Source organism: Rhinopithecus bieti, unplaced genomic scaffold (assembly GCF_001698545.2).
Source record: "Rhinopithecus bieti isolate Rb0 unplaced genomic scaffold, ASM169854v2 scaffold_28466, whole genome shotgun sequence".
Classification (NCBI taxonomy): Eukaryota; Metazoa; Chordata; class Mammalia; order Primates; family Cercopithecidae; genus Rhinopithecus; species Rhinopithecus bieti.
In genome coordinates, this window is record NW_016812362.1 from 95,570 (window position 1) to 118,356 (window position 22,787).

Genomic DNA, 22,787 nt, shown 5'->3' on the forward strand with positions numbered 1-22,787 from the left:
GGCGAGGGAGGGGGCGCCCGCGCCGCCATATTCCCTCCCGCCGGCCAGCCCCGCGGCGCGCAGCCACCATGAGCACCGCCGCCTTCCACATCTCCAGCCTCCTGGAGAAGATGACATCCAGCGACAAGGACTTCAGGTGCACCCCGCCTCTGGTCCCCCGCCTCTCCTTCCCGCTGTGAAGCTGGGGGCCTTCTTCCCCTCCCGAAGTGCCAGCCCATCCCCATGACCATGCAGCCCCTGCCTCTTCTCTCTTCTCCCTGCATTAAGCTGCGCCCCCTCCCCACAGACCCACTCCTGCCTCGTGGTCCCCACTGAAGCTCCGGCCGTTCTCCCCTAGTGGCGGTCCTGCCCCTCCGCGACTCCAGTGCCTGCTTCGTCTCCCACCGTGCAGGCTTCAGCCCTGCCTCTCATCCCCCATCAGAGCCCCAGCTCCGCCCCTCTGTACCCTGCCTCGGCCTCTCCTCCCTCTGTATGTCCGGCCCCCTTCTTCCCCTGCAACTGATGCCCCAGCGCCCCCATCCCCCGCCACCTTCAGCAAGTCCACAGTGAAGCCCTCCGCCTCTCTCTGGGGACCCCAGCACCTCCCTCTCCTCCGCATTGAAACCGGACCCTTCCCGGGACCGCTATCCCCTGCTGACTTTCTCACTGGCACCGTCAGTGATGCCCGCTTCTCAACATCACCCGGACCCCTCCCTCCCACTCTCCCTCCCCTCCTGGGGATTGTTCAGACCCAGCCTCAAGGAGGGGGCTGGGCTGAGTCTGGCTTTCCAGTCACAGGTAGGTGATGGCTGGGGTGGGACCTTCTAGGTTTTGTGTGCCACTCCGCTTCCCCACTCCCTTTTTCCGTCTTTCCCCCTCTCACAGCATCACAGAACTACAGGAATAGGGCTGAAAAGAATGGTGGAAACATCTGGTCCAATGAGTTTCCACCTGCATTCTCCGGGGAAACTGAGGCCCAGGGAGGAAAAGGGATTGGCCAGTGGTCTCATGGCCAGTTCTGGCCCCTCCAGCTGAAAGAAGACCTTGGAGACTCAGTGAACACTTTTTCACTTTGTTCCCATTTTAGAGATAGGGAAACTGAGTCTCAGAGGCATGAAGGGTGTAGGTTCAGTCACAAAGCCAGGAAGTGGGAGACTTAGTCCAAATCCAGGCCAGTCTAATACAGATGCCAAGATCTTAGTGAGGCCCTCTGATTCCAGCCCCCTGACAGGTTAGGAGACTGAGACCTGCTCTGGTAGTCTGACTCCTACTCTTCTCCTGCAGCCCATTCCTCAGTACCCCTCAAGAGTCCCCCACATGAATAGAGCCTGGGATCCAAGGTCTTGGCTTCAGATCCCAGCTGCCATCACTCACTGGCTGTGTGACCAAGGACAAGTAACTTAACCCCCATGAGTTTCCCTGTGCTTTTGTTTCTATAAAACGGGGGTAACGGAACCCATCTCTGAGGATTGGGGTAAGGATGAAAAAGATAGTACATGTGAAATGCTCAGGTTCATGGCAGGCACGGGGTCAGTGCTTAATAAATGGACACTGCTATGATTCTGTGCACATTCAAAATCTGCCATGCCCTGTCCCCTCTCTAAACCTTCACTAGGGGGATTCTTTGCTCTCCCTTGACCTCCTCCCTTCATCTGACAGCTCCTATAATTTTCTGGGATGCCTCTTGACCCCAGGCAAGATTAGGCACCTCTCCTCAGCTCCCATCATGCCTCCCCTCATGTTTCTGCTAGATCACTTCAGCCCTGGGAGACCCTGAGCTCCTGGGCCACTGGGACTATGCACTTTCTCTTAGTGCCCCAGCACCTGTGCTGGGTATACAGTAGGTACTTAGTGAATGTTCACTGGGTCCCAGGCTCCCTACTGTGCACTCCACATGTAATCTCAGTCCACCCATGGGTGGTAGTGATTGTTCTTCCTGTTTTCCGGAGGCTTGGAGGAGTGCAGTGACTTGCCCAAGGTCACATAGCTGGCTAGTGGCCTAGGGGATTTGTGCTACTGTCTCAGGCCTCAGGTCCAGTCTCTGGGAGAGGGAGTTGGCCCTGCCAGCTAGAGCCCGAGAAGTCCTTTCAGCCTGTCTCTGCCAGTGACCTGGAGAACACTTAAAACCACCCCAAGCATGTGAGAATGGTGTCTATTTTTAAAGTCCGAATACCAGGGTGCTGGGTCCTGCAGACCAGCTGTCCAGGCACCCGTGTGGCCAAGGGTTTCAGCTGAGTTGCCTCTAGGGTTTCTCTGTAATGAAACTGAGACTATGTCCTCTGGTTCCTGGAGGGGGGCAGTGACTGCAAATGAGGGTCCCAGGTTGGGTGGAGGAGACTTTGATTCCTGTTCTTCCTGGGCCCTGGCTTTATGGGCAGGAGGTGCCCCTTTACCACAGAGGCTCCAACAGTCAAAATGAGTACACTTGCGGGTCTTATTCTTGAAAACACAGTAGTAGTGATTGAGAAGCCAGGAGACGTGTGGTGGGCTGGTTTTCTGCCCAGTTTGCTGTTACCTTAGGCAGTTTGTGCAGCCTCCCTGAGCCTAGTTTTCTTACTACCTCATGCTAAGAGCTGGTTGTCCTATTGAAACCTCCCAAGGATACTATGAGGTAGGGCAAAGAAAAGTTCCCATTTTGTATATAGAAAATATGAGGCCCAGAGAAAAGGAGGTAGTTGCCCAATGTCACCTAATTGATAAATGGCAAGACCAGTACACTCACTTAAAGCCAAACTTCGGTGCTCAAGCTCTTATCCACCAAATTATATACTTTTCCTTCCCTCTCCCATCCCTGCACACATAACACGTATAAAATATGGCTTGCTTTCTCTGAGAGCTAGTGTCTGCAGGAACCAGGGGTGTCTGAAACGCTGAGGCGTGCTTCAGAAGAGTTGGTTTCTGAGTTCGGGCTATCTGGCTGTAAATTCTGTTAAGGGCTAGCTCTCTTACTACCTCTCCTCCTGCCCTCACCCTCCCCGACAAAGCCCCCTGCAGACCTGTTCTTTGTTGAGCCTGGAGTCCCAGAGATAAACCTGATGGGCCTCTGCCCTCAGTGAGTGTACAGTCCAATGGAGAAGATGCTCTGGTGGCCAGACTTGTATTGCAGTGTGAAAAGTGCTATAAAGGAGGGATGCAGAGTGCTCTGAAAGGATCCTGTCAGAACATTGTGTTTAGGGGCTGTGAATGTGGGGGTAGGGCAGGGTGGTCAGTCATCCCTGAGCTGGGACATTTGAGCTGGGCTCTTGATGGCTGAATAGGAGGAGCTGAACAAGTGGAGAAGAGGAGCGGGGGCAGGAGGCCTATCTTGGGCAAAGAGGCACATCACCTGGGTTGCCAGGCTGAGCTGGGCCCCCATGGACTGCAGCAGAAACACAACTTGGAGACCCTGCATGCCATCTCAGAATGTCCCCTCAGCTGAGCAGACATGGGGGTGCATGTGCCCACCTCAGGCCTTGGCCTGGCTCAAATCCAAACCTCCTCCTTCACTTTACCTTTGCCCAGAGGTGGGCACAGTCCTGCCATCCTGCCCGTGCTGCCAGCCCATCCTCCTTCTCTCTCCTAGCAACTGGTGGCTAATCTACCTGTTAAAAATAAATAGGACATCGACCAGTCCACCCCTGGTAACAGAGCACTGTGGGCTGCGGTGACATCCAGGAGCAGGTCTGAGTCTGCACAGATGAGAGCCAGAATCCCAGCTGTGATAGTTTTTGCCACAGGAGGCTGGGGTCAGGGCTCTTGGTTGATTTGCTCAACCATGCTGGAAAGCAGGGCCAGTGTGGGGCAGCGGAGTGGCCCAGCAGGGCCAGCAAAAGCTGGAGGCTCTCTCCGAGGCAGCCTCATGGTATCTCCTCGCTGCTCTGTCCTGTTTTCTTCTGAGACTCCGCTCACGTGCCTGCAGGAGCCAGTCAGTGGGTGAAGTGGCCCTAGTGGGGACCAGGTAAACTGGGGAGAGGGCAACCACAACCTGACTATAGTCAGGTATTGTCACCAGGGATTGTAGGCCCCGTTGTACTCAAATACTATGTTTTCAAGATAATCTGGAAGTCAGGTTTTTTGTTTGTTTGTTTGTTGGAGTCTCACTCTGTCACCCAGGCTGGAGTGCTGTGGCACGATCTTGGCTCACTGCAATCTCTGCCTCCCAGGTTCGAGTGATTCTCCTGCCTCAGCCTCCCAAGTAGCTGGGACTACAGGCGTGCACCACCACACCTGGCTAATTTTCCTATTTTTAGTAGAGATAGGGTTTCCCCATGTTGGCCAGGCTGGTCTCAAATTCCTGACCTTAAGTGATCCACCGACCTTGGCCTCCCAAAGTGCTGGGATTTTACAGGCATGAGCTGCTGTGCCTAGCCTGGAAGTCAGCATTTTATTTTATTTTGAGACAGTCTCTCGCACTGTCACCCAGGCTGGAGTGCAGTGGTGCGATCTCAGCTCACTGCAACCTTCGCCTCCCAAGTTCAAGTGATTCACCTGCCTCAGCCTTCCCAGTAGCTAGGATTACAGGTGCTCACCGCCATGCTCGGCTAATTTTTGTATTTTTAATAGAGACAGGGTTTCACGATATTGGCCAGGCTGATCTAGAACTTTTGACCTCAGGTGATCCACATGCCTCAGCCTCCTAAAGTGCTGGGATTACAGGTGTGAGCCACCATGCCAAGCCAAAGTCAGTATTTTTATGTGAACTCTCCCAGTGTTCAAATGTTGACAAGTAATTTAAATTTTTGAAAACACGTTTGCAAGCTGGACATAGCTGAGGGCTACTAGTTTCAGACCTCTGCTCCTACCCTCTTAATTTTGGCAGGAATGGTGCCTAATAATGGCCCCAGCCTCAACTTTCCATGGCTTCCAGCTTAGACTCCCACTGCAGTTTCAAATGCGTGGAACGGCATCAGGATTTGTGGGGCCTGACACCAAAAGCCTGATTTTTCTGGGTGGGTAGCCCTTGCCTCTGATGCCCACCCTAGGTCAGTGAGCCAGTCAGCTATTGGTGCTGGTTTCCAAAATATGCCCATGCCCATCAGCATGGTGTAGGGCAGTGGTTTTCAAACGGTGGTCCCTGACCCTCAGCCTCATCCAGGAATTTGTTAGAAATGCGGATTCCTGGGCCCCAACTCAGACCTGCTGATTCAGAAACTCTGGGAATGGGGCCTAGTATTGTTTAATAAGCCCTGCTGGTGATTCTGATGCTGACTATAGCTGGAGATCCACTGCTCTAAGGGCAGGGACTGAGCCAGTTCTCTGAGGTGGGAGTGGACAGGGCTCGCCTTCCTCCATCTGTTTGGTAGGCCTCTAGCTCTGAGTTGGACACAAGGTATCTGTTCAACCTTCTGGCATCCCTTGGCCGGGCGCGGTGGCTCACGCCTGTAATCGCAGAACTTTGGGAGGCCAAGGTGGGCGGATCACGATGTCAGGAGATCAAGACCATCCTGGCTAACATGGTGAAACCCCATCTCTACTAAAAATACAAAAAATTAGCCGGGCATGGTGGCAGGTGCCAGTAGTCCCAGCTACTCAGGAGGCTGAGGCAGGAGAATGGCATAAACCTGGGAGGCGGAGCTTGCAGTGAGCCGAGATTGCGCCACTGCACTCTAGCCTGGGCAACAGAGCAAGACTTCATCTCAAAAACCAAAACACAACAACCTTCTGGCATCCCTTTGTCAGCTGTTGTGGGATGTGGATGATGTCATTATAATAATGGCAGTGCCATTTACTGAGCGCTCACCATATGCACTTAAAACCCCATGAGGCAGATACTAGTCTCATCCCCGTTTTCAGACAGGTAAGCTAAGGCTTGGAGAGGTGAAATGACTTGCCCAAGTTCACACTGCATAAATGGTCAGGAGCCACCGACCCTGAAGCATTATGCATTTAGCCAGCATGCTGGGCCATTGCTAGTCTGCCACCATGTGGCAGTTGGTGTCACACATGTGGGTCTCCTTGTAGCCCAACCATACCCACTGCCCAAATAATCCACTGTCATGTGGCACTTAACGACAGGGAGACATTCTGAGAAGTGCATCGTTAGGCGGTTTTGTCCTTGTGTGAACCTCATAGAGTGTGCTTACACAGCCTAGATGGTAGAGCCTACTACACCCCCAGGCTATATGGTGCGGCCTGTTGCTCCCAGGCTACGCACCTGTATTGAGTACTGTAGGCAGTTGTAACAGAGTGGTATCTGTGTGTCTAAACATAGAAAAGGTACAGTAAAAATAAGGTAGAAAAGATTAAAATGGCGTGCCTATATACGGCAGCCTCACTATAATCTTACGGGACAACCATCATATATGTTGCCTCTCATTTACCAAAACATCATCATGTGACACAGGACTGCATTTGACCTCGAATCTTTGTATTAAGGTCTACTTCTAGGGGAACCCTGAGGTACTGCCCAAATCCACCAGGGCCCAGGAGCTGCTCAGTAGTCCTCCTCTGCCCTCCCTGCACAGGTTCATGGCCACCAGCGACCTGATGTCAGAGTTGCAGAAGGACTCCATTCAGCTGGACGAGGACAGCGAGCGCAAGGTGGTGAAGATGCTGCTCCGGCTCCTGGAGGACAAGAATGGTGAGGTGCAAAACCTGGCTGTCAAGTGGTGAGTGTCAGCCTTGGTGGAGCAGGAGAAGGGGCCCTACCTGGTGTGGGAGCATTCTGGGGACCCCTGTCCCTTTGGGGTACAACCTCGCAGAGGGGACCTGCTGAGCAGCTCTTGTTGAATGGTACCTTAGTCTTGAGTTTCCCCAGAAGAAGATGCTGAGACAAGGATTCAAATCTACGTTTATTTGGGAGGTGATCCCAGGAAACATGGTGGAGGAGTAGGGAAGTGAGGCAGGAGAGGGAAGAGGACCAATCAAGGGTACGGTACAAAGCAAGTGACCACAGTGGGCCCGATGAACTTAACCCCATGGGGACCTCCGGGACACAGTATAGGACATGCCCCTTGGACTTTTCCCACTTAAAGGATGAGGGAGCTGGGGTATTAGTCCACCAGCTCCCTGGTAGTCATTGGTTAAGGGCTGCTTCTGGGGTGGGACAGGGTTGTCCACTTTCTGCCACCTCCAGCCAGAGAAAGCCCTCAGACAGATGTAAATGCTGGGAAGGTCAAGCTGATACACATCAAGGTGGTAAAGGCTTAAAGGCTGGGCACGGTGGCTCATGCCTGTAATCCCAGCACTTTGAGAGGCCAAGGTGGGTGGCTCACCTGAGGTCAGGAGTTCGAGACCAGCCTGACCAACATGGTGAAACCCTGTCTCTACTAAATAATAATTTTTTAAAAAATTTGCTGGGCATGGTGGCGCATGCCTGTAATCCCAGCTACTTGGGAGGCTGAGTAAGGAGAATCGCTTGAACTCAGGAGGCAGAGATTGCAGTGAGTCGAGATTGTGTCATTGCACTCCAGCCTGGGCAACAAGAGCAAAAACTCCATCTCAAAAATAAAAAACAAAAAAGGCTTAGGGCACACGGGATTGGGAGAGGCCCTAAAAGCCCCAGCCTTAGATCACTGTGAGGCTGTGATCCTGAGATGTTGGCAACTTATCTCCAGAGTAGAAAAAAACAAGACAAGGGCATGTGCAGAGCACGTGGGGATGCTTGGGTGGTAGGGTCATTCTCACACCCACACCTGAGAACCACTCGTGTAGGGCAGAGGTTGTCAACCTTGACTGCAGGTTAGCATCACCTGAGTAATTTTAAATAGAATGCCAGGGATCAAGGATCAACAGGGTGAGAGAATTGGGCGCTGTCTCTTCAAACCACTGTCTGTGAGCTGGGTCCAGGCATTCTTCTGGGGCATGTTAAAGAATTGCCCCGGTGGAGCAGGAGAAGGGGCCCTACCTGGTGTGGGAGCATTCTGGGGACCCTTGTCCCTTTGGGGTACAGCCTCGCAGAGGGGACCTGCTGAGCAGCTCTTGTTGAATGGTACCTTAGTCTTGAGTTTCCCCAGAAGATGTTAAAGAATTGCAACGTGATCCCAAGAGCAGAGGGAATTCAGTAAAGGGTTTTCTGTAGGAAGGTGACATGGACAAGTTTATGAGTTGGGAGTGTCTTTCTGGTCATGGAGTAGACTTAGGATGGAGTGTGGTTTCCCACCAGCAGAACCAATACCTTTTTATAACAAATCATTTGTAATACTGTTTTCCTATTAGGAAATGAAATTCGTACATTATAAAACCTACGGCTACACATAATGCCCTAACCTTAACCATAAAGGCAAACTAGAAGGAATGTAGCTTATAGTAAAGTAGTGTGTGTTTCCGTGTATGCGTGCTGGGGCACTGTGATGGTAGAAGTGATGAAGTCACGAGAAGCCTGCACCTGCATGTAAACTCATCATGAGTACTCATCATGAGTACAGATACCAGATACAGACAGGGGGTGTTGGGACTTAGGTTTCAGAATTGGAGGCACTGCTCTTAGTGGCAAGATTTTCTCTTTTTTTTTTTTTTTTTTTTTTTTTTTTGAGACAGAGTCTCACTTTGTCACTCAGGCTGGAGTACAATGGCACAATCTCAGGACACTGTGACCTTCTCTTCCCAGGTTCAAGCAATTCCCATGTCTCAGCCTCCTGAGTAGCTGGCATTACAGGCACACACTACCACGCCTGGCTAATTTTTGTATTTTTAGTAGATGCGGGGGTTTCACCATGTTGGCCAGGCTGGTCTTGAACTCCTGACCTCAAGTGATCTGCCTGCCTTGGCCTCCCAAAGTGGTGGGATTACAGGCGTGAGCCACCGCGCCCAGCCAGGATTTTCTAAAGTGAGTGACCATCTCCCAATAAAGTTTCCCAGAAAACAAAGTATACTTTTCCTTCTATTTACCTGAAAATTGCATTCTTAGAAAATCTAGAATGCGGTATATTAAAAGAATGTAAAAATATTTTGTGTCTATGTATAAACTGAAATGTTAGACTCAGATAATTAAAGGCCTTTTGCCTATACAAATGCCCACTGGGATGTTAGAATCTCTTGCGGGGCATGGGCAACGCTTTGTTTTGCATTGTTGTCTTTCTGTGGTTCCTGCTCCCCACTCCCTTAAAGGCCAGAAGTACTAACTCAATAGTTATGATGACCAAGGACACCCATAAATTGCCAAGGCGGTATTACTCCTAGTGGGAACCAGTGCTATAGGAGGTAGGTTGGAGGATTCCATCATTATGTGGATAGAGGAGCTATGGAGAAGGAAGCTGAGAGAGCCAAGGTTTGAAAAGCATGGTGCGCATGCCTGTAGTCCTAGCTATTCTGGAGGCTGAGGCAAGAGGATCACTTGAGCCCAACAGTTTAAGACCAGCCTGGGCAACATAGCGAGACACTAAAAAAAGAAATTAGCCAAGCGTGGTGGCTTGAATATGTAATCTCATCTATGTAGGAGGATTGCTTGAGCCCAGGAGTTCGAGGCTGCCATGGGCTATGATCACGCCATTGTATTCCACCCTGGGCAACAGAGCAAGACCTCATCTCAAAAAAAAAAAAATCAAGAAAAAAGAAAACCATTGTGCACTGCAGTCACCTGAAGCCCTTGTTGAAACTCTGTATTCCCTGCCCAGGGATTCAGATTCAGGGGATGGAGCAGGGAGGGAGCTGGGGCAGAGGATGAGACTATAGCACCCTGGAATCTGCATTCTGATGCAACCAATATCTGAGAACTACTCAGGTAGGGCAGAGGTTGTCAACCTCTACTGCATGTTAGAATCACCTGGGGAATTTTAAAAGCCCGCCCTCCTCCAGGCCGCACGTGAAACCAATTAACTCAGACTCTCTGAGGGCATTTTTCAGAGGCCCAGGTGATGGCAACTAAGACTGAGAACCCGGGCATCTAGTGCAGCTGTCTTTACACTTTCCTGTGCATTGGAATCACCTGGGGACCTTGTGGCGCTACAGATCCTAGCTCAGTGGATCTATACGGCCTGAGATTCCACATCCTGAACAAGCTTCCGAGTGGTGTTGCCAATGCTAAACCACCACCAAACTTTCAGAAGCAAGCCTCTAAGGCAGAGGTTCTCCAAGTGTGCTCCCTGGACCACCTACACTATCAGCCTCAACTGGGAGCTTGCTAGAAATGCACCCTGTTAGGCCCCACCGAGAAAGCCCTCCTGACTCTGAAACTCTAGGGCTGGGGCCCAGCAATCTGTTTTAACAAGCCCTCCAGGGGATTCAGATGCACACTCAAGTTTGACCACCCTTGTTCTGGGACACTATTTGGGCATTTCCTGAGATGTAAAACAAGAAGAAATGTAGGTTTGGGAGGTGCCAGGAACAATTTTGGCATAGCCAGAGAGTACCTCTTTCTGGCCAAACGGGCTCCCCTGGTGATCTGAGGCCTTTTCCTCAGCACATGTGGTCCCAGGAGCATGAAGGGACATAAAGGGGCAGCCTGACTCAGGCTGAACCTTGGGACCTTGGACTCACCTTCCCACTCCCTGCTCAGCCTGGGTCCTCTGGTGGGCAAAGTGAAGGAGTACCAGGTGGAGACCATCGTGGACACCCTGTGCGCCAACATGCGGTCAGACAAGGAGCAGCTGCGAGACATCGCCGGCATTGGCCTCAAGACCGTCCTCTCGGAGCTCCCCCCTGCAGCCACAGGTACCCAGGTCCCCAGGACTAGGTACTGTTAGTATTTGTCCTAGTTAATGGTAAAAAACAAAAAAACATTGAGGCACAGAGAGTTGAAGAGACATACCTGAGGTCACTCAGCTGGTAAGCAGGGCAAAGAATTCAGGCCCAGCTCTGTTTAAGTTCATGGTTCTGTGTCAGTCAGGAATGCTTTTAGCTCAAGTGATGAAATCTAACCAACAGCAGTTTAAAGAAATCAGGGGTGGTTTTTCCTCACATGGCAATCCTGGAGGAATCAGCCACACCATTTTTGTAGCAATTCATTTAGTAGCTCAATATTGACAGGGTTCAGGTCTTGCCCCATGTCCCCTCCCTTTATAGGGAAAGCAGACGTTTTCCCAGAAGCCCCCAGACGACTTCCACTTATATCTCACTGGCAAGAGCTGGATCACCCAGCCACTCCCAGCAGCAAGGGAGGCAGGAAAGGAAGTGTTTAACTTTCCCTGCCTCCCTAGAGGAATGGGGAAAAGGAAGAAGGGCTTGGGTGTGTGAGTGCCACCCAGCAGTTCGGCCATTGGCTCTGCAGCTCCCCTAGCTGTCTCCTTTACTTTGGCCAGACTCTGGGTCAAACCTGGGACCTCTGGAGCCCTGGCAAGATTCCCGGGGATCTGGGCTCAGGAACACAGCCAGAGCAGAGGCAGACCAGTGGTAAAGGCTGCCTTTCCCCCAGGCCAGGGCCTCACTGTGCCCACCTTGTTCCCTGTGCAGGCTCCGGGCTGGCCACCAACGTGTGCCGGAAGATCACGGGCCAGCTCACCAGTGCCATTGCCCAGCAGGAGGATGTGGCCGTGCAGCTGGAAGCCCTGGACATCCTCTCTGACATGCTGAGCAGGTGTGGGAGGCCACCCTGGGTATTGAGGAAGAGTGGGTAAAAGGGGACAGGAAGGGACTCAAATCACAGAGCTAGCACCTACTGCACACCAAGCCCTGTGCTCGGGGCTCCTTAATCATCCCAGCAGCCTCGTAAAGGAGAACTCAATTGTCACAACTTTACAGGCTCTGAGAGGTGATGTGGTCACATGGTCAGTAAAACCTCCCACGACTTGAACACCTGCTCTAACCAGAAAAATGTCAAGTGCTGGCCTAGTGTTCGGAACATGCGGTTAGATCAGTCTTGGTTGTTCCTAGGGAGGAGTTCACAGACATGTATAAAACTGTGAATGGAGTAAGCACAACAGTTAAGGATAAGAACAGGGCTGATAGGAGCTCAGAGGAGCCCCCAGCCCAGCTGGGAACGAGGAGCCTTCTAAAAGAGGGTGCTGCTAGAGTTGAGCCTTCGAGGAGGGGCAGGACTTAGCTGAGTTTGGGCAGGTATAAGGAGGATGCTAGAGGGGAGACTGCCCCCAGTCCGGAAGGCAGAGACAGGGGAAGACTTGGGGTCCCAGAGTCTGCCAGGGGTCGTGGGGCAGGCTGTAATGTGGAGAGGTGGGTATGGAGAGATGAGGTGGAGGGCTGACCAGGAGCCATGGGGTGGGGGTGAGTATTTGTGTGTTCCACTCTGATCTTTCTCTCTGCAGTGGAGAGTAGATGGGAGGGGATTGAACAGGCAGGGGACTGGTTAAAAGGCTACTATAGGGAAAGCAATTCGGGTTGTATTCAGGAGGTAGACTCCACAGGACTTGGAGTAGGCAAGAGAGGCGGGGACTGGAGGCTGACCCCTAGTGTTCTGCCTTTAGTAATTGGCGGGGGCAGACAGAGGTGCTGTGATGGGGTGCACTCGGAGCCAGGAGCAGGTGTGTGGGGAGGAAAGTGATGGATTCAAGCTGGGGCGTGTTGAACTTGAGGTTCCTGGGAGGCACCCACTCAACCACACACTCCATAAGGGCAGGTCCCGGGAACAGTCTGTCTTGTTCACCCTGGCTTCCAGTACAGTCCCTGTCACTTAGCAGGTGAATAGACAAATGAAATCCAGGAGAGAGGGTTGGGTAGGGCATAGATATAAGGGAGGGTGAGGTCAGTGTGTTTGTGTAAAGTGAGAAAAGGTCTCAGGATGTTTATGGGACAGAAAATGCACGGGCCTCGTTTGAAGTTGTGGATAGAAGCTGCTGAGGCAGGCAGGGGCTGTGCTGTGTGTGCGGAAGCTATTCTCAGGTGGTGCCTCTTGAGCCCAGAGCTCAGCGTCTCCAAAGGCACTAGGGAGCCATGGAAGGAGTTAAGCAGAGGAGTGACCAGGTGAGAAGTAGATTTTATACTGCTCTGGTCTCAGCGAGGAGGATGGACAGAGGGGGATGGTATTGAGGCAAGGCCTGGACTTACAAGAAATAGGGACAGCCTTACTCGATCGCCTATGCTTCCCCCATCAGGTCCTTCTCCCTGGTCTGGGAGCCAGGCTTTGCACTGCTGAGAAGTACCTTTCTCTCTCCGCTTTCTCTCATGTAACAAAAGTAATTAAAATAATTCCTCCTCACAGTTGCAGGGCACCTCTTTTGCAAGGACCATTGAGTTGCCATAATCCTGGGAAGGAGGCCGGGAGAGAATGGGGAGAGGGGCGGAGCCTGGCCCAGGCTGCCCGCGGGGTGCGACCGGCCTGATGCCACCTCGTGTTCCCCAGGCTGGGTGCCCCGCTGGGCGCCTTCCACGCTAGCCTCCTGCACTGTCTGCTGCCACAGCTGAGCAGCCCGCGCCTGGCGGTGCGCAAGCGGGCGGTCGGAGCGCTTGGCCACCTGGCGGCCGCCTGCAGCACTGACCTCTTCGTCGAACTCGCTGACCACCTACTGGACCGGCTACCCGGCCCACGGGCGCCCACCAGCCCAGCTGCCATCCGCACCCTGATCCAATGTTTGGGCAGCGTCGGCCGCCAGGCCGGCCACCGCCTCGGTAAGGGGGCGGGGAGGGGCAGGGCCTGGGATGGCATGTTGGGCGGAGCTTAGGGGCGAGCCAATGACTCGATAAGGGGGTGGAGCTTGGGGCGCCGTGCAGCGCGGGTGTAAGAGTGGACCGCCTCCTTGGTAGGGAGGATGGGGCGGGGCCTGGACTGACGTGGTGGGTGGGGCCTGGGGCGCGCTGCTTCCTCGGTTAGCTGGTGTGGCTGAAGCCCTTGGAACGCAGAGGTTGGGGCCGGGCACGGCTTGAGAGGTGCGGGGCGGGCCCTGAGCTCCTGCCTAGTGCAGATGGTTCAGAGAAGGAGGTTGGATCAACCACTTCTGAGACCTGGGGACTGCCTGGTAATTACAATTTTAAGTCATGCCACTAAACTGTTAGACAATATTCTGTTCTCCCACTTTGACAAAGATATCTTAGTAACAGCCCGTGAGCCAAGTTTGAATTTTTAAGAAACAATTTAATGTGCATACAATAAACCGCACTAAAGTGTACAATTCAGTGTGTTTTGACCTTTGTGTATATCCGTGAAACATTTCCATCACTCCCAAAAGCTTCCTTGTGTCCGTTTGCAGTCCAGGTCTCTCTGCCTTGTCCAGGCAGCCACTGGTCTGCTTTCTGTCACTATAGATTAGTTTTTTAGAAATGGAAAGCTGCAGTCAGGTTTGACTGTATCCTCAGACACCTTGGAATTCTGACTATACCAAGACAGTTTGGATAGAATTGGCCTATGGTCAGCCTCTCCTAACCCCTGGCTCTCTCACTGCAAGCGGCCTTGCAGGCACACATGGGGACAACCCCAGCTGACATGGCCACACCCTGTCCCATTTCTCCCAAACAGCAGCCAGCCCTCAGCCATCCTTGGTTGCATGGACCCGGGAAAGAGGCCTGTGCAGGCTCGGACAAGGGGTCAGGATCCGTTGGGCGGGAAACTCTGGGGTCCCCAGATACCCACCCAGACAGAATGGAGTCTAGGAGTGCTGGGGGTCTCTAGGTCAGCATGTCTCTTCTTGTACTGTGAGGAAGGATGTGGCTGGAGAAGGGCATGAGTGGGATGCTCTAAAACCTAGAGACCAGGCAGGAACAGGAACCCCTCTTGCCTGGTCTATTAGGGCAGTACCTGCCTCCCATTTCTCATATCCAGGGACTTACAACCTAGTGAAGGAAATTAGGCCAGGACATGAATAATGGTTTTGATAACAGATACTACCTATCGAATGATTGCTTGTGCAGAACCTAGACTAAACTTATTTATTTATTTTTTTGAGACGGAGTCTCACTCTGTTGCCCAGGCTGGAGTGCAGTGGTGCAATCGCGGCTCACCGCAACCTCCACCTCCCAGATTCAAGCGATTCTCCTGTCTCAGCCTCCAGAGTAGCTAGGACTACAGGTGCACGCTACTGATACCTGGCTAGTTTTCGTATTTTTAGTAGAGACGGGGTTTCACGATGTTGGTTGGCCAGGTTGGTCTTGAACTCCTGACCTCATGATCCCGTGATCTGCCTGCCTAGGCCTCTCAAAGTGCTAGGATTACAGGGGTAAGCCACTGCGCCCAGCCTTGGACTAAGCTTTTCTAACTTTATTTTTTTTTTTTCAGACTGAGTCTCGTGTCTCGCTCTGTTCCCCAGGCTGGAGTGCAGTGGCACAATCTCTGCTCACTGTAACCTCCACCTCCCAGGTTCAAGCGATTCTCCTGCCTCAGTCTCCCAAATAGCTGGGATTATAGGGGCGCACCACCACATGCAGCTAATTTTTGAATTTTTAGTAGAGATGGAGTTTCACCATGTTGGCCAAGCTGGTCTCGAACTCCTGACCTCAGATGATCCATCTGCCTCGGCCTCCCAAAGTGCTGGGTTTACAGGTGTGAGCCACCACGCCCGGCCTAAGCTATTTATTTTTATTTTTATTTACTTATTTTTTTGAGATAGAATCTCACTGTGTCCCGCAGGCTGGAGTACAATGACGCTATCTTGTCTCACTGCAACCTCCACCTCCCAGGCTCAAGCAATCCTCCTGCCTCAGCCTCCTGAGTAGCTGGAACTACAGGTGTGTGCCACCACACCCAGCTAATTCTTTGTATTTTTAATAGAGACAGGGTTTCACCATGTTAGCCAAGGATGGTCTCGATCTCCTGACCTTGTAATCCACCTGCCTTGGACTCCCAAAATGCTGGGATTACAGGCATGAGCCACCGCGCCTGGCCTAAGCTATTTATCTTTTTTTTTTTTTTTTTTTGAGACGGAGTCTCGCTCTGTCACCCAGGCTGGAGTGCAGTGGCGCAATCTCGGCTCACTGCAAGCTCCGCCTCCTGGGTTCACACCATTCTCCTGCCTCAGCCTCCTGAGTAGCTGGGACTATAGGCACCCGCCACCGCGCCTGGCTAATTTTTTGTATTTTTAGTAGAGACGGGGTTTCACCGTGGTCTCAGTCTCCTGACCTTGTGATCCGACTGCCTCAGCCTCCCAAAGTGCTGGGATTACAGGCGTGAGCCACCGCGCCCAGCCAGCTATTTATCTTTACATAATTTATCTTCACAAAATCTCTGCCCAGGAGGCATTGTTATCCTTGTTGTGAAAATCAGCTAAGGTCAAAGAAATGTTGTGACCTGCCCAAAGTCCCATAGCAGTTGGGTGGCAGAGTCAGGGCTAGAACCCTGAACTGTGAAACCTCTGAGTTGAATCTGCAGTGGTCAGGGCTATAGGTGTGGCAAGGCTGTAGGTGTGGGGGGACAGGCTGAGTGCTGCGGGCTCGGGGAACTCCATGAGAGTGTCTGGCTTGGGTTCAGTGACCCACCTGGCCCTGCAGGGGCTCACCTGGACCGCCTGGTGCCCCTGGTGGAGGATTTCTGCAACCTGGATGATGATGAGCTCCGGGAGTCCTGCCTCCAGGCTTTTGAGGCCTTCTTGAGGAAGTATGTATGGTGGGATTGCCTGGGGACTTCTTTGGGAAGTTGGTGGGGATGCTGGCCTCAAAGCAGTAAAATTTCAGGACTCCCGTTGGGCCCTACCCCCTACTCCCATCCTGACTGGATCCAGCAAAGCATTCCTCATCCTACCCCACAGGTGCCCCAAGGAAATGGGCCCTCACGTGCCCAACGTGACCAGCCTCTGCCTCCAGTACATAAAACATGACCCCAACTACAACTACGACAGTGATGAGGATGAGGAGCAGATGGAGACAGAGGATAGTGAATTCAGTGAGCAAGGTTGGTGGATAGCCCATCGTTGGGGTTGGAGGGTGGAGGTGAGCACAGCCTTCCTGGGATCCTCCAGCCAAAGACAGTGGTCACATTTGATTCCCCTGTCCTGATGCCAGCTCTTCCTCAAGCTCCAGTCCCACCTGCTGTGACTGCATAGACCACAGTAATGATAGTAGTCATTGCTGTCATTTATTGAGCATTTGCTGGTTGTGTTCCTCACAATAACCCCAGAAAAACAGATATTATTACCCCGTGTTGCAGACAAGGACACATACTGAGAAGAGAGTGGCCTGAGATAACACAACTAGGAATTGGCATAGCTGGGCCTTGGAGCCAGGTTTGTCAGACTCCCCCACCTCTGCACTGCCACTGTGTACCCTTTTATGAATGGCTTTCGGGAGATAATGTCTTTAACCCAGCAGAGGAAAGCCCTGATGGTGGAATGGCAGGCACTGGCAGAGGAGTGAGATATCTCAATGGGGGTGGACTTGATAGCTTCTTTCCTCCTGTGCCTGTGGTCCTGTCTGTCATTCAGATAGATTTCCAGGGCAGAGATGCCGCTAGGCCTGAAGGCAGGGCATAGATGGAGACGATGGATTTAGAGCCTGATGGGGTACTTGGAACAAGATGGGATGGTAGATGAGATTGGACAGGCATGTGGGGGCCTTGAATGCCAAGCCAGGGAGGTGGGACACTTGTCAGTAATAGGGAGCTAAAGATGTGTGTTCATGGGTGGCCTTCTGTGGGGGTGACAGTGGTCCATCAGAGGGGATGGCTGCTGAGCTGCCCGGTGGCTGTGGCCCACTGTGGCTGCCCAGACACCACCCTGTAGGTCCAAGTGGTCCACAGAGTGGTATGGGCAAGGCCATGCTGGACTCTGAGCCTGTGCCTCGGGGCGCTCCCAGGCAAGACTCTCCTCCTCTGAGCCTCCCGAGTGCCTCCCCAGGTGATAGGGCTGGGCCTCGTGGGCCTGAATCTCAGCTCTGCTGTTCCTCGCTGTGTGCCCTGAGAGTCTCACCCCCTCTGAGCCTTAGTCTTGTCATCTGTAAAATGGGGCTCGGCACTACCTTCACTTCTGAGGTGATGGTAAAGACTGCATGAGCCCTTGACTTTCAGGGAGATTGTGGGGTAGAAAGCCACACAAACCCAGCATTTCCTCTTTATTAGTCCTGCCTGGAAGCCTTGAAATCGGGACCCTTGAGAGGCAGAGATCAGGCGAGAGAAGAGGCCAAAGGGAGGCTCTGTCCCTTTTCCCTTCTGGAGTCCCAGTAAACAAAGCATCACATAGCGAAACCTGATGCCAAAAGATGAGTTTCGTGCCCCAAATTGATTCTCCAAGTCTACACGACGACTTGGAAGTCTGTTTTTTCCCTGGTACAGTCCAGACAATTAAGGGTCTGGAGGCAGGGAGGACTCTAGTTTAACTCCAAGTATTTCCTTAACTTGGAGCAATCCATTTCCTCTCTCTAAACCCCAATTTCCTCACCTCTATAATGGGGAAATAATCCCTGTCTCAAAAGGTCATCATGAAGCTAAAATAAGATTATGGGTTTGACATGCTTAGCCCCATCTGTAGCACACAGTAGATGCCCGTTAAAAGGTAGGGAACGTTCCCCATAGGGTATCTATAAAAGCTGATCAGCAAAAGGTGAAGCACAGTGCCCGGCTTCCTCTCCTCCCCATCCCTTCTCCCCCGAGCTGCAGACCTGTCCTGGGAGACAAGGGTTCCACGTGTGTCTTGTTCCTGCCCTAGAGAGTGAGGATGAATACAGCGATGATGATGACATGAGCTGGAAGGTGCGCCGGGCAGCTGCCAAGTGCATCGCAGCCTTGATCAGCTCGCGGCCTGACCTGCTGCCTGATTTCCACTGCACCCTGGCACCTGTGCTCATCCGCCGCTTCAAAGAACGCGAGGAGAATGTCAAGGCTGATGTCTTCACCGCTTACATCGTACTGCTGCGGCAAACGCAGCCTCCAAAGGGATGGCTGGAGGCCATGGAGGAACCCACCCAGACCGGCAGCAACCTCCACATGCTACGTGGACAGGTGGGTGTGCCTTCACCTCCACCTTTACCCCCAATTTGCCCACCCAGCCACTCACTGTTAGTGTCCCTGGACTTGGAAACTCACCTGGGGAGAACATCCAGCTGTGGAAGGGAAGGGGTCCCCGGGGTGGGGGACGAGAGCCAGCCAGGCTTCTGGAGTGTGGTAGTGACAGCCAACCTGCCTGGGTGACCTTGAGCAAGTTGCTTGGTCTCTCTGTACCTGTAAAATGGATGCGGGAAATATGCCTACCCTCCAAGGGTCTGTGTGCAGTCACCAAAAGCCTGGCACAGAGTGAAGGATGAGTGCTTGGGAGATACCTTGATGCCGACATCCTCCCTGGGGATGTGTCTGGCAAAGCCTCCTGGTAGTGGGCAGCCTGGGAGGTTTTTTTGGTGGTCCCTGACCTTGACTTCCCCCTCCTGTCCACAGGTGCCCCTTGTGGTCAAGGCCCTGCAGCGGCAGCTTAAAGATCGGAGCATCAGAGTGCGCCAGGGATGCTTCAGCCTCCTCACCGAGCTGGCAGGCGTCCTCCCCGGCAGCCTGGCTGAGCACATGCCTGTGCTGGTATCAGGTAGGCTGGACTGCAACCAGGTATCTGCTGTTCTGGGCCACTTCCAGAACCCAGACCCCACCCCTGAGTTGAGCCTCCAATTTCTGAGAGAGTCTGGGACCCAGTCCCAGGCTCAGTCCCTGGTCAAGAGTCTCCAGTGGCCTCCCACTACCGGCAGTGAGAACAAGGCTGGTTCCAATGAGTGCCCTGGACATGTTTCCCTCAACCCTGGCCACTGGTCAGCGCTGACTTCTTGGAAACTTCTGTAGAAGAGTTTAGGTGCTTCAGTCCAGCTCAGGCACCTGTAGGTACCCCAGCCTTGCTTCCAGGGAGGGCCGCGTTGCATCAGAGGTGGTGGCCTCATAACCCTTGCACTCACCCTACAGGCATCATCTTCTCGCTGGCCGACCGCTCCAGCTCCTCCACCATCCGGATGGATGCCCTGGCCTTTCTGCAGGGGCTGCTGGGCACCGAACCAGCTGAGGCCTTCCACCCACACTTGCCCACCCTCCCTCTTGTTGGCCACCTGTGATGGCCTGTGCGGCTGACCCTTTTTCATATAAGATTGCAGCCGCAAGGACCTAGGTGGTCGCTACAGGGATGTTGGTGCTAGGCCCCTGCTGGCCGGCTGGACAGGGGTCGGATACTGGATTGATCCATGAGCCGATAATGTTGGAGGAGAGTCTGGCGGTTTACCCTGGCCCGCGATCTCCTGTGCCAGGGCTGACCGTGGGACCAGGGAGGTGAGAGGAGCGCGGGGCCATTTCGGCTGCGATGGGTTGGGCCACCTTTTGTAGGGCCACCTGGGTTGACCGGCCTTGGGGATGAGCTGGGAGCCTATATTACTGCGTCGCTCGCTGGTATTTCCTGCTGCTCTGCGTGAATGTGATGATCACCCGGAAACTGCCGCGGCCGTCAAGGCGCCTTACGCTTGGTGGCGTGGTTTTGTCTCCATCTGTCAGGGCTTGAAATCTACAGCCCTCCTAAGCCAAGAGGCACCTGGGGCCCATCTGGCCTCATTCACTGCAGGAAGAATCAGCGAAGGCTTTGCTGATGCTGGCCACACTGGCAGCCTTGGGATGGCCGGCTGGCCAGAGCCAGTGGCTCTCAGGTCTCCACCGTCTGCCGTGCGGCGTACTGGACTGAGCTGGCCTGCCCTGGTCAATGGGAGTGACATGCATGGGCCCAGCTGAGCGCTGTTGACTTCCTTGCCACGGGTCTCAGTGACCCAGGCGCCAAGCCAGGGGCCTCTGTTGGGTAGGAGGTCGTGGCCCTGTGCTCTCAGAGCTGCTGGGTGCTGCCGTTCTCTCCTGTTGGCCTATGCCTGGGTGTTCTGGTGAGGCCCAGTCTAGAGAGGCTTCCTGCTGGCGCCTGGTGTTGTGTGATCGCCCGTCCCCATGTGTGGACTATTGCTTCAAAATGCAGCAGCCTGTTCATACTGCTCCTGTTTATGAGCAGGCTGTGGATGGTGGGCCTGGCTGACAAGCAGGTGTTCCACTCATTGGGCCCGGGTGTGTGGGCCAGCCTCTCTCGTCGATAAGCTGCCTGTCCCAAGGAGGCGGCAAGCGCACAGCCAACCATCTGGTCTGGACGGAGTGCCAGGTTGCACTCTCTCCTTATCTCTCACGCACAGGGGTTTCGAATTTATGGTCTGGGCAATTCCTGTCGCTGGCTGAGGTGGGTCAGGTGGCTGGGCCAGGCCCCCAGCGGGAGCTGAAGGCAGTGCTCCTGGAAGCCTTGGGGTCATCCAGTGAGGATGTGAGGGCTGCGGCCTCCTATGCACTGGGCCGCGTGGGTGCTGGCAGCCTGCCCGACTTCCTGCCCTTCCTGCTGGAGCAGATCGAGGCTGAGCCCCGACGACAGTACCTGCTGCTGCACTCACTTAGGGAGGCCCTGGGGGCCGCCCAGCCTGACAGCCTGAAGCCCTACGCTGAGGACATCTGGGCCCTGCTGTTCCGGCGCTGTGAGGGCGCCGAGGAGGGTACCCGGGGGGTGGTGGCCGAGTGCATTGGGAAGCTGGTCCTTGTGAACCCTTCGTTCCTTCTGCCCCGCTTCCGGAAGCAGCTTGCTGCAGGTAGGCACACAGGTGTGGGCAAGGCAACCCAGTGCGGAGGTGGGCAGTTTGCCACTGAGCATCCAAGCAGCTGGGGCAGAGTGAGCTATTTCAAGTCATTGGGTACAAGAATCATGGTATCTATGCAACAGAGGCAAGGAAGCTACAGAGGAACACACAGTGATACCTGAGACTTAAAGGCTTCCTTCTATGGGACTGTGGGATAGAAGGGACAGAGTCCTTGATAGGTCCCTACCACAAATACACTTAAAAATCTCATGATGTTGGCTAGGCATGGTGGCACATGTCTGTAATCCCAGCACTTTGGGAGGCTGAGGTGGGTGGATCACTTGAGCCTAGGAGTTTGAGACCAGCCTGGGCAACATGATGAGACCCCGCCTCTATAAAAAAAAACAACCAAAAATCTCATGATGCCAACTTCATAATCCTTGATGTGGACAGTAGCTTAGTGCTGCACACAGAGGTCAACAAAAACAGTTTTTCTGCAAAAAACAGTTTCCAGCCATAGACTGCAACCTGCGGAGGGTCAGCTCTTTTCAGCTAGCCTGAGCTATGAGCAGATGTCAGTATGGACTGGGACAGGCTGACATGCCCCTGAGGCTTGGGGAGGGCTGGGCAAAAACCAGGAGGGGCAGGCGTTTTAGTTTGTCACGTTTTGGCACACCAGGTATCTTAGCTTCAGGAGGTGGAAAGCAGGCAGGTGGGGTTGTGGGGCTCCTAGGAAAGGGAGAGTCCCCAGAATGAAAGGCCAGTGGGCTTCAAGCTGGCCAGCTGGCCCCTTACGGAACCAGTGGATGCTCTGGTTGACAGAACGCAGGTACAGTGTTTGGTGCGCTGTGTGGTACCTACAGTAATTAATACTGAGTAAGTTGAGAGCTGCTGCTGTTACTAGGTATGTTAGTGATTTCAGTTAAGGCTTTCTTGGGTTGCTGGGTTCATAAGAAGCAGTTGTCTGGCCTCATGACTGTAGATGGAAGAACATTGTTGAGAACACTATCTATTACATCACACAAAGAACCTTGACAGACGAGAGTCTTAAGATGCAGAGGAGCCCTGCTTTGCCTAAACACCTATTTGTTTCTGTCCCACGTATTCTGTTGAACCAGCCACCTGGTCACATTTCCTTTTTACCACCAACTGCTGGGAAGCTTAGAGCCAGATGAGTGGCCTGCTTCTAGTAGGTTCCTGGAACTTCCTAACTGATGCTGCCTGTACGTCTTCCTTCTAGTCTCCTTCTCACCTCCCTGCCTTCAGTCGTCCTTGGCCTTGTTCTTGTTTTCAGTTCACTTAATCTTACTCTCTTGTGCCTGTCTTCATCAGCCACCCTAAATCTTCCTGGGAGCCAGTCAGGCTGGCAAGAGAAAGAGGTAAAAGCTAAAAGTCTGAGTTCAGTAACTTCCATTCATTCATGCCTTAGCACCAATTGGTAAACATTTCCTTGAGGCTGAACGTAAAGCCTGTGTAGTGGAAGCACCTTAGCCCGCTCGCTGCAGTGTGCTGGGGTTGGGGTGGGGGGGCAA

General features: G+C 53.3%; 1 protein-coding gene and 1 long non-coding RNA gene across 2 annotated transcripts in view; one reads left to right on the forward strand and one right to left on the reverse strand.

Annotated features, from left to right (window-relative positions):
• CAND2 (cullin associated and neddylation dissociated 2 (putative)) overlaps positions 1-22,787 on the forward strand; it is a 40,363-nt gene continuing 17,576 nt past the window's right edge. The window contains 19 exon segments of the mRNA XM_017896016.1: positions 1-136; positions 6,423-6,566; positions 10,394-10,548; positions 11,287-11,410; positions 13,130-13,395; positions 16,204-16,309; positions 16,461-16,603; positions 18,351-18,643; positions 19,073-19,214; positions 19,580-19,704; positions 19,707-19,884; positions 19,887-20,072; positions 20,114-20,150; positions 20,189-20,303; positions 20,306-20,372; positions 20,375-20,416; positions 20,455-20,671; positions 20,673-20,760; positions 20,763-21,267. Of these exon segments, the coding sequence (XP_017751505.1) occupies positions 69-136; positions 6,423-6,566; positions 10,394-10,548; positions 11,287-11,410; positions 13,130-13,395; positions 16,204-16,309; positions 16,461-16,603; positions 18,351-18,643; positions 19,073-19,214; positions 19,580-19,704; positions 19,707-19,884; positions 19,887-20,072; positions 20,114-20,150; positions 20,189-20,303; positions 20,306-20,372; positions 20,375-20,416; positions 20,455-20,671; positions 20,673-20,760; positions 20,763-21,267 (3,001 nt within the window). The 5' untranslated portion in view covers positions 1-68.
• LOC108544754 (uncharacterized) overlaps positions 18,756-22,787 on the reverse strand; it is an 11,372-nt gene continuing 7,340 nt past the window's right edge. Inside the window, exon 3 of the long non-coding RNA XR_001889948.1 lies at positions 18,756-18,862. This is a non-coding gene — a long non-coding RNA (uncharacterized LOC108544754). The remainder of the gene's footprint in view (positions 18,863-22,787) is intronic.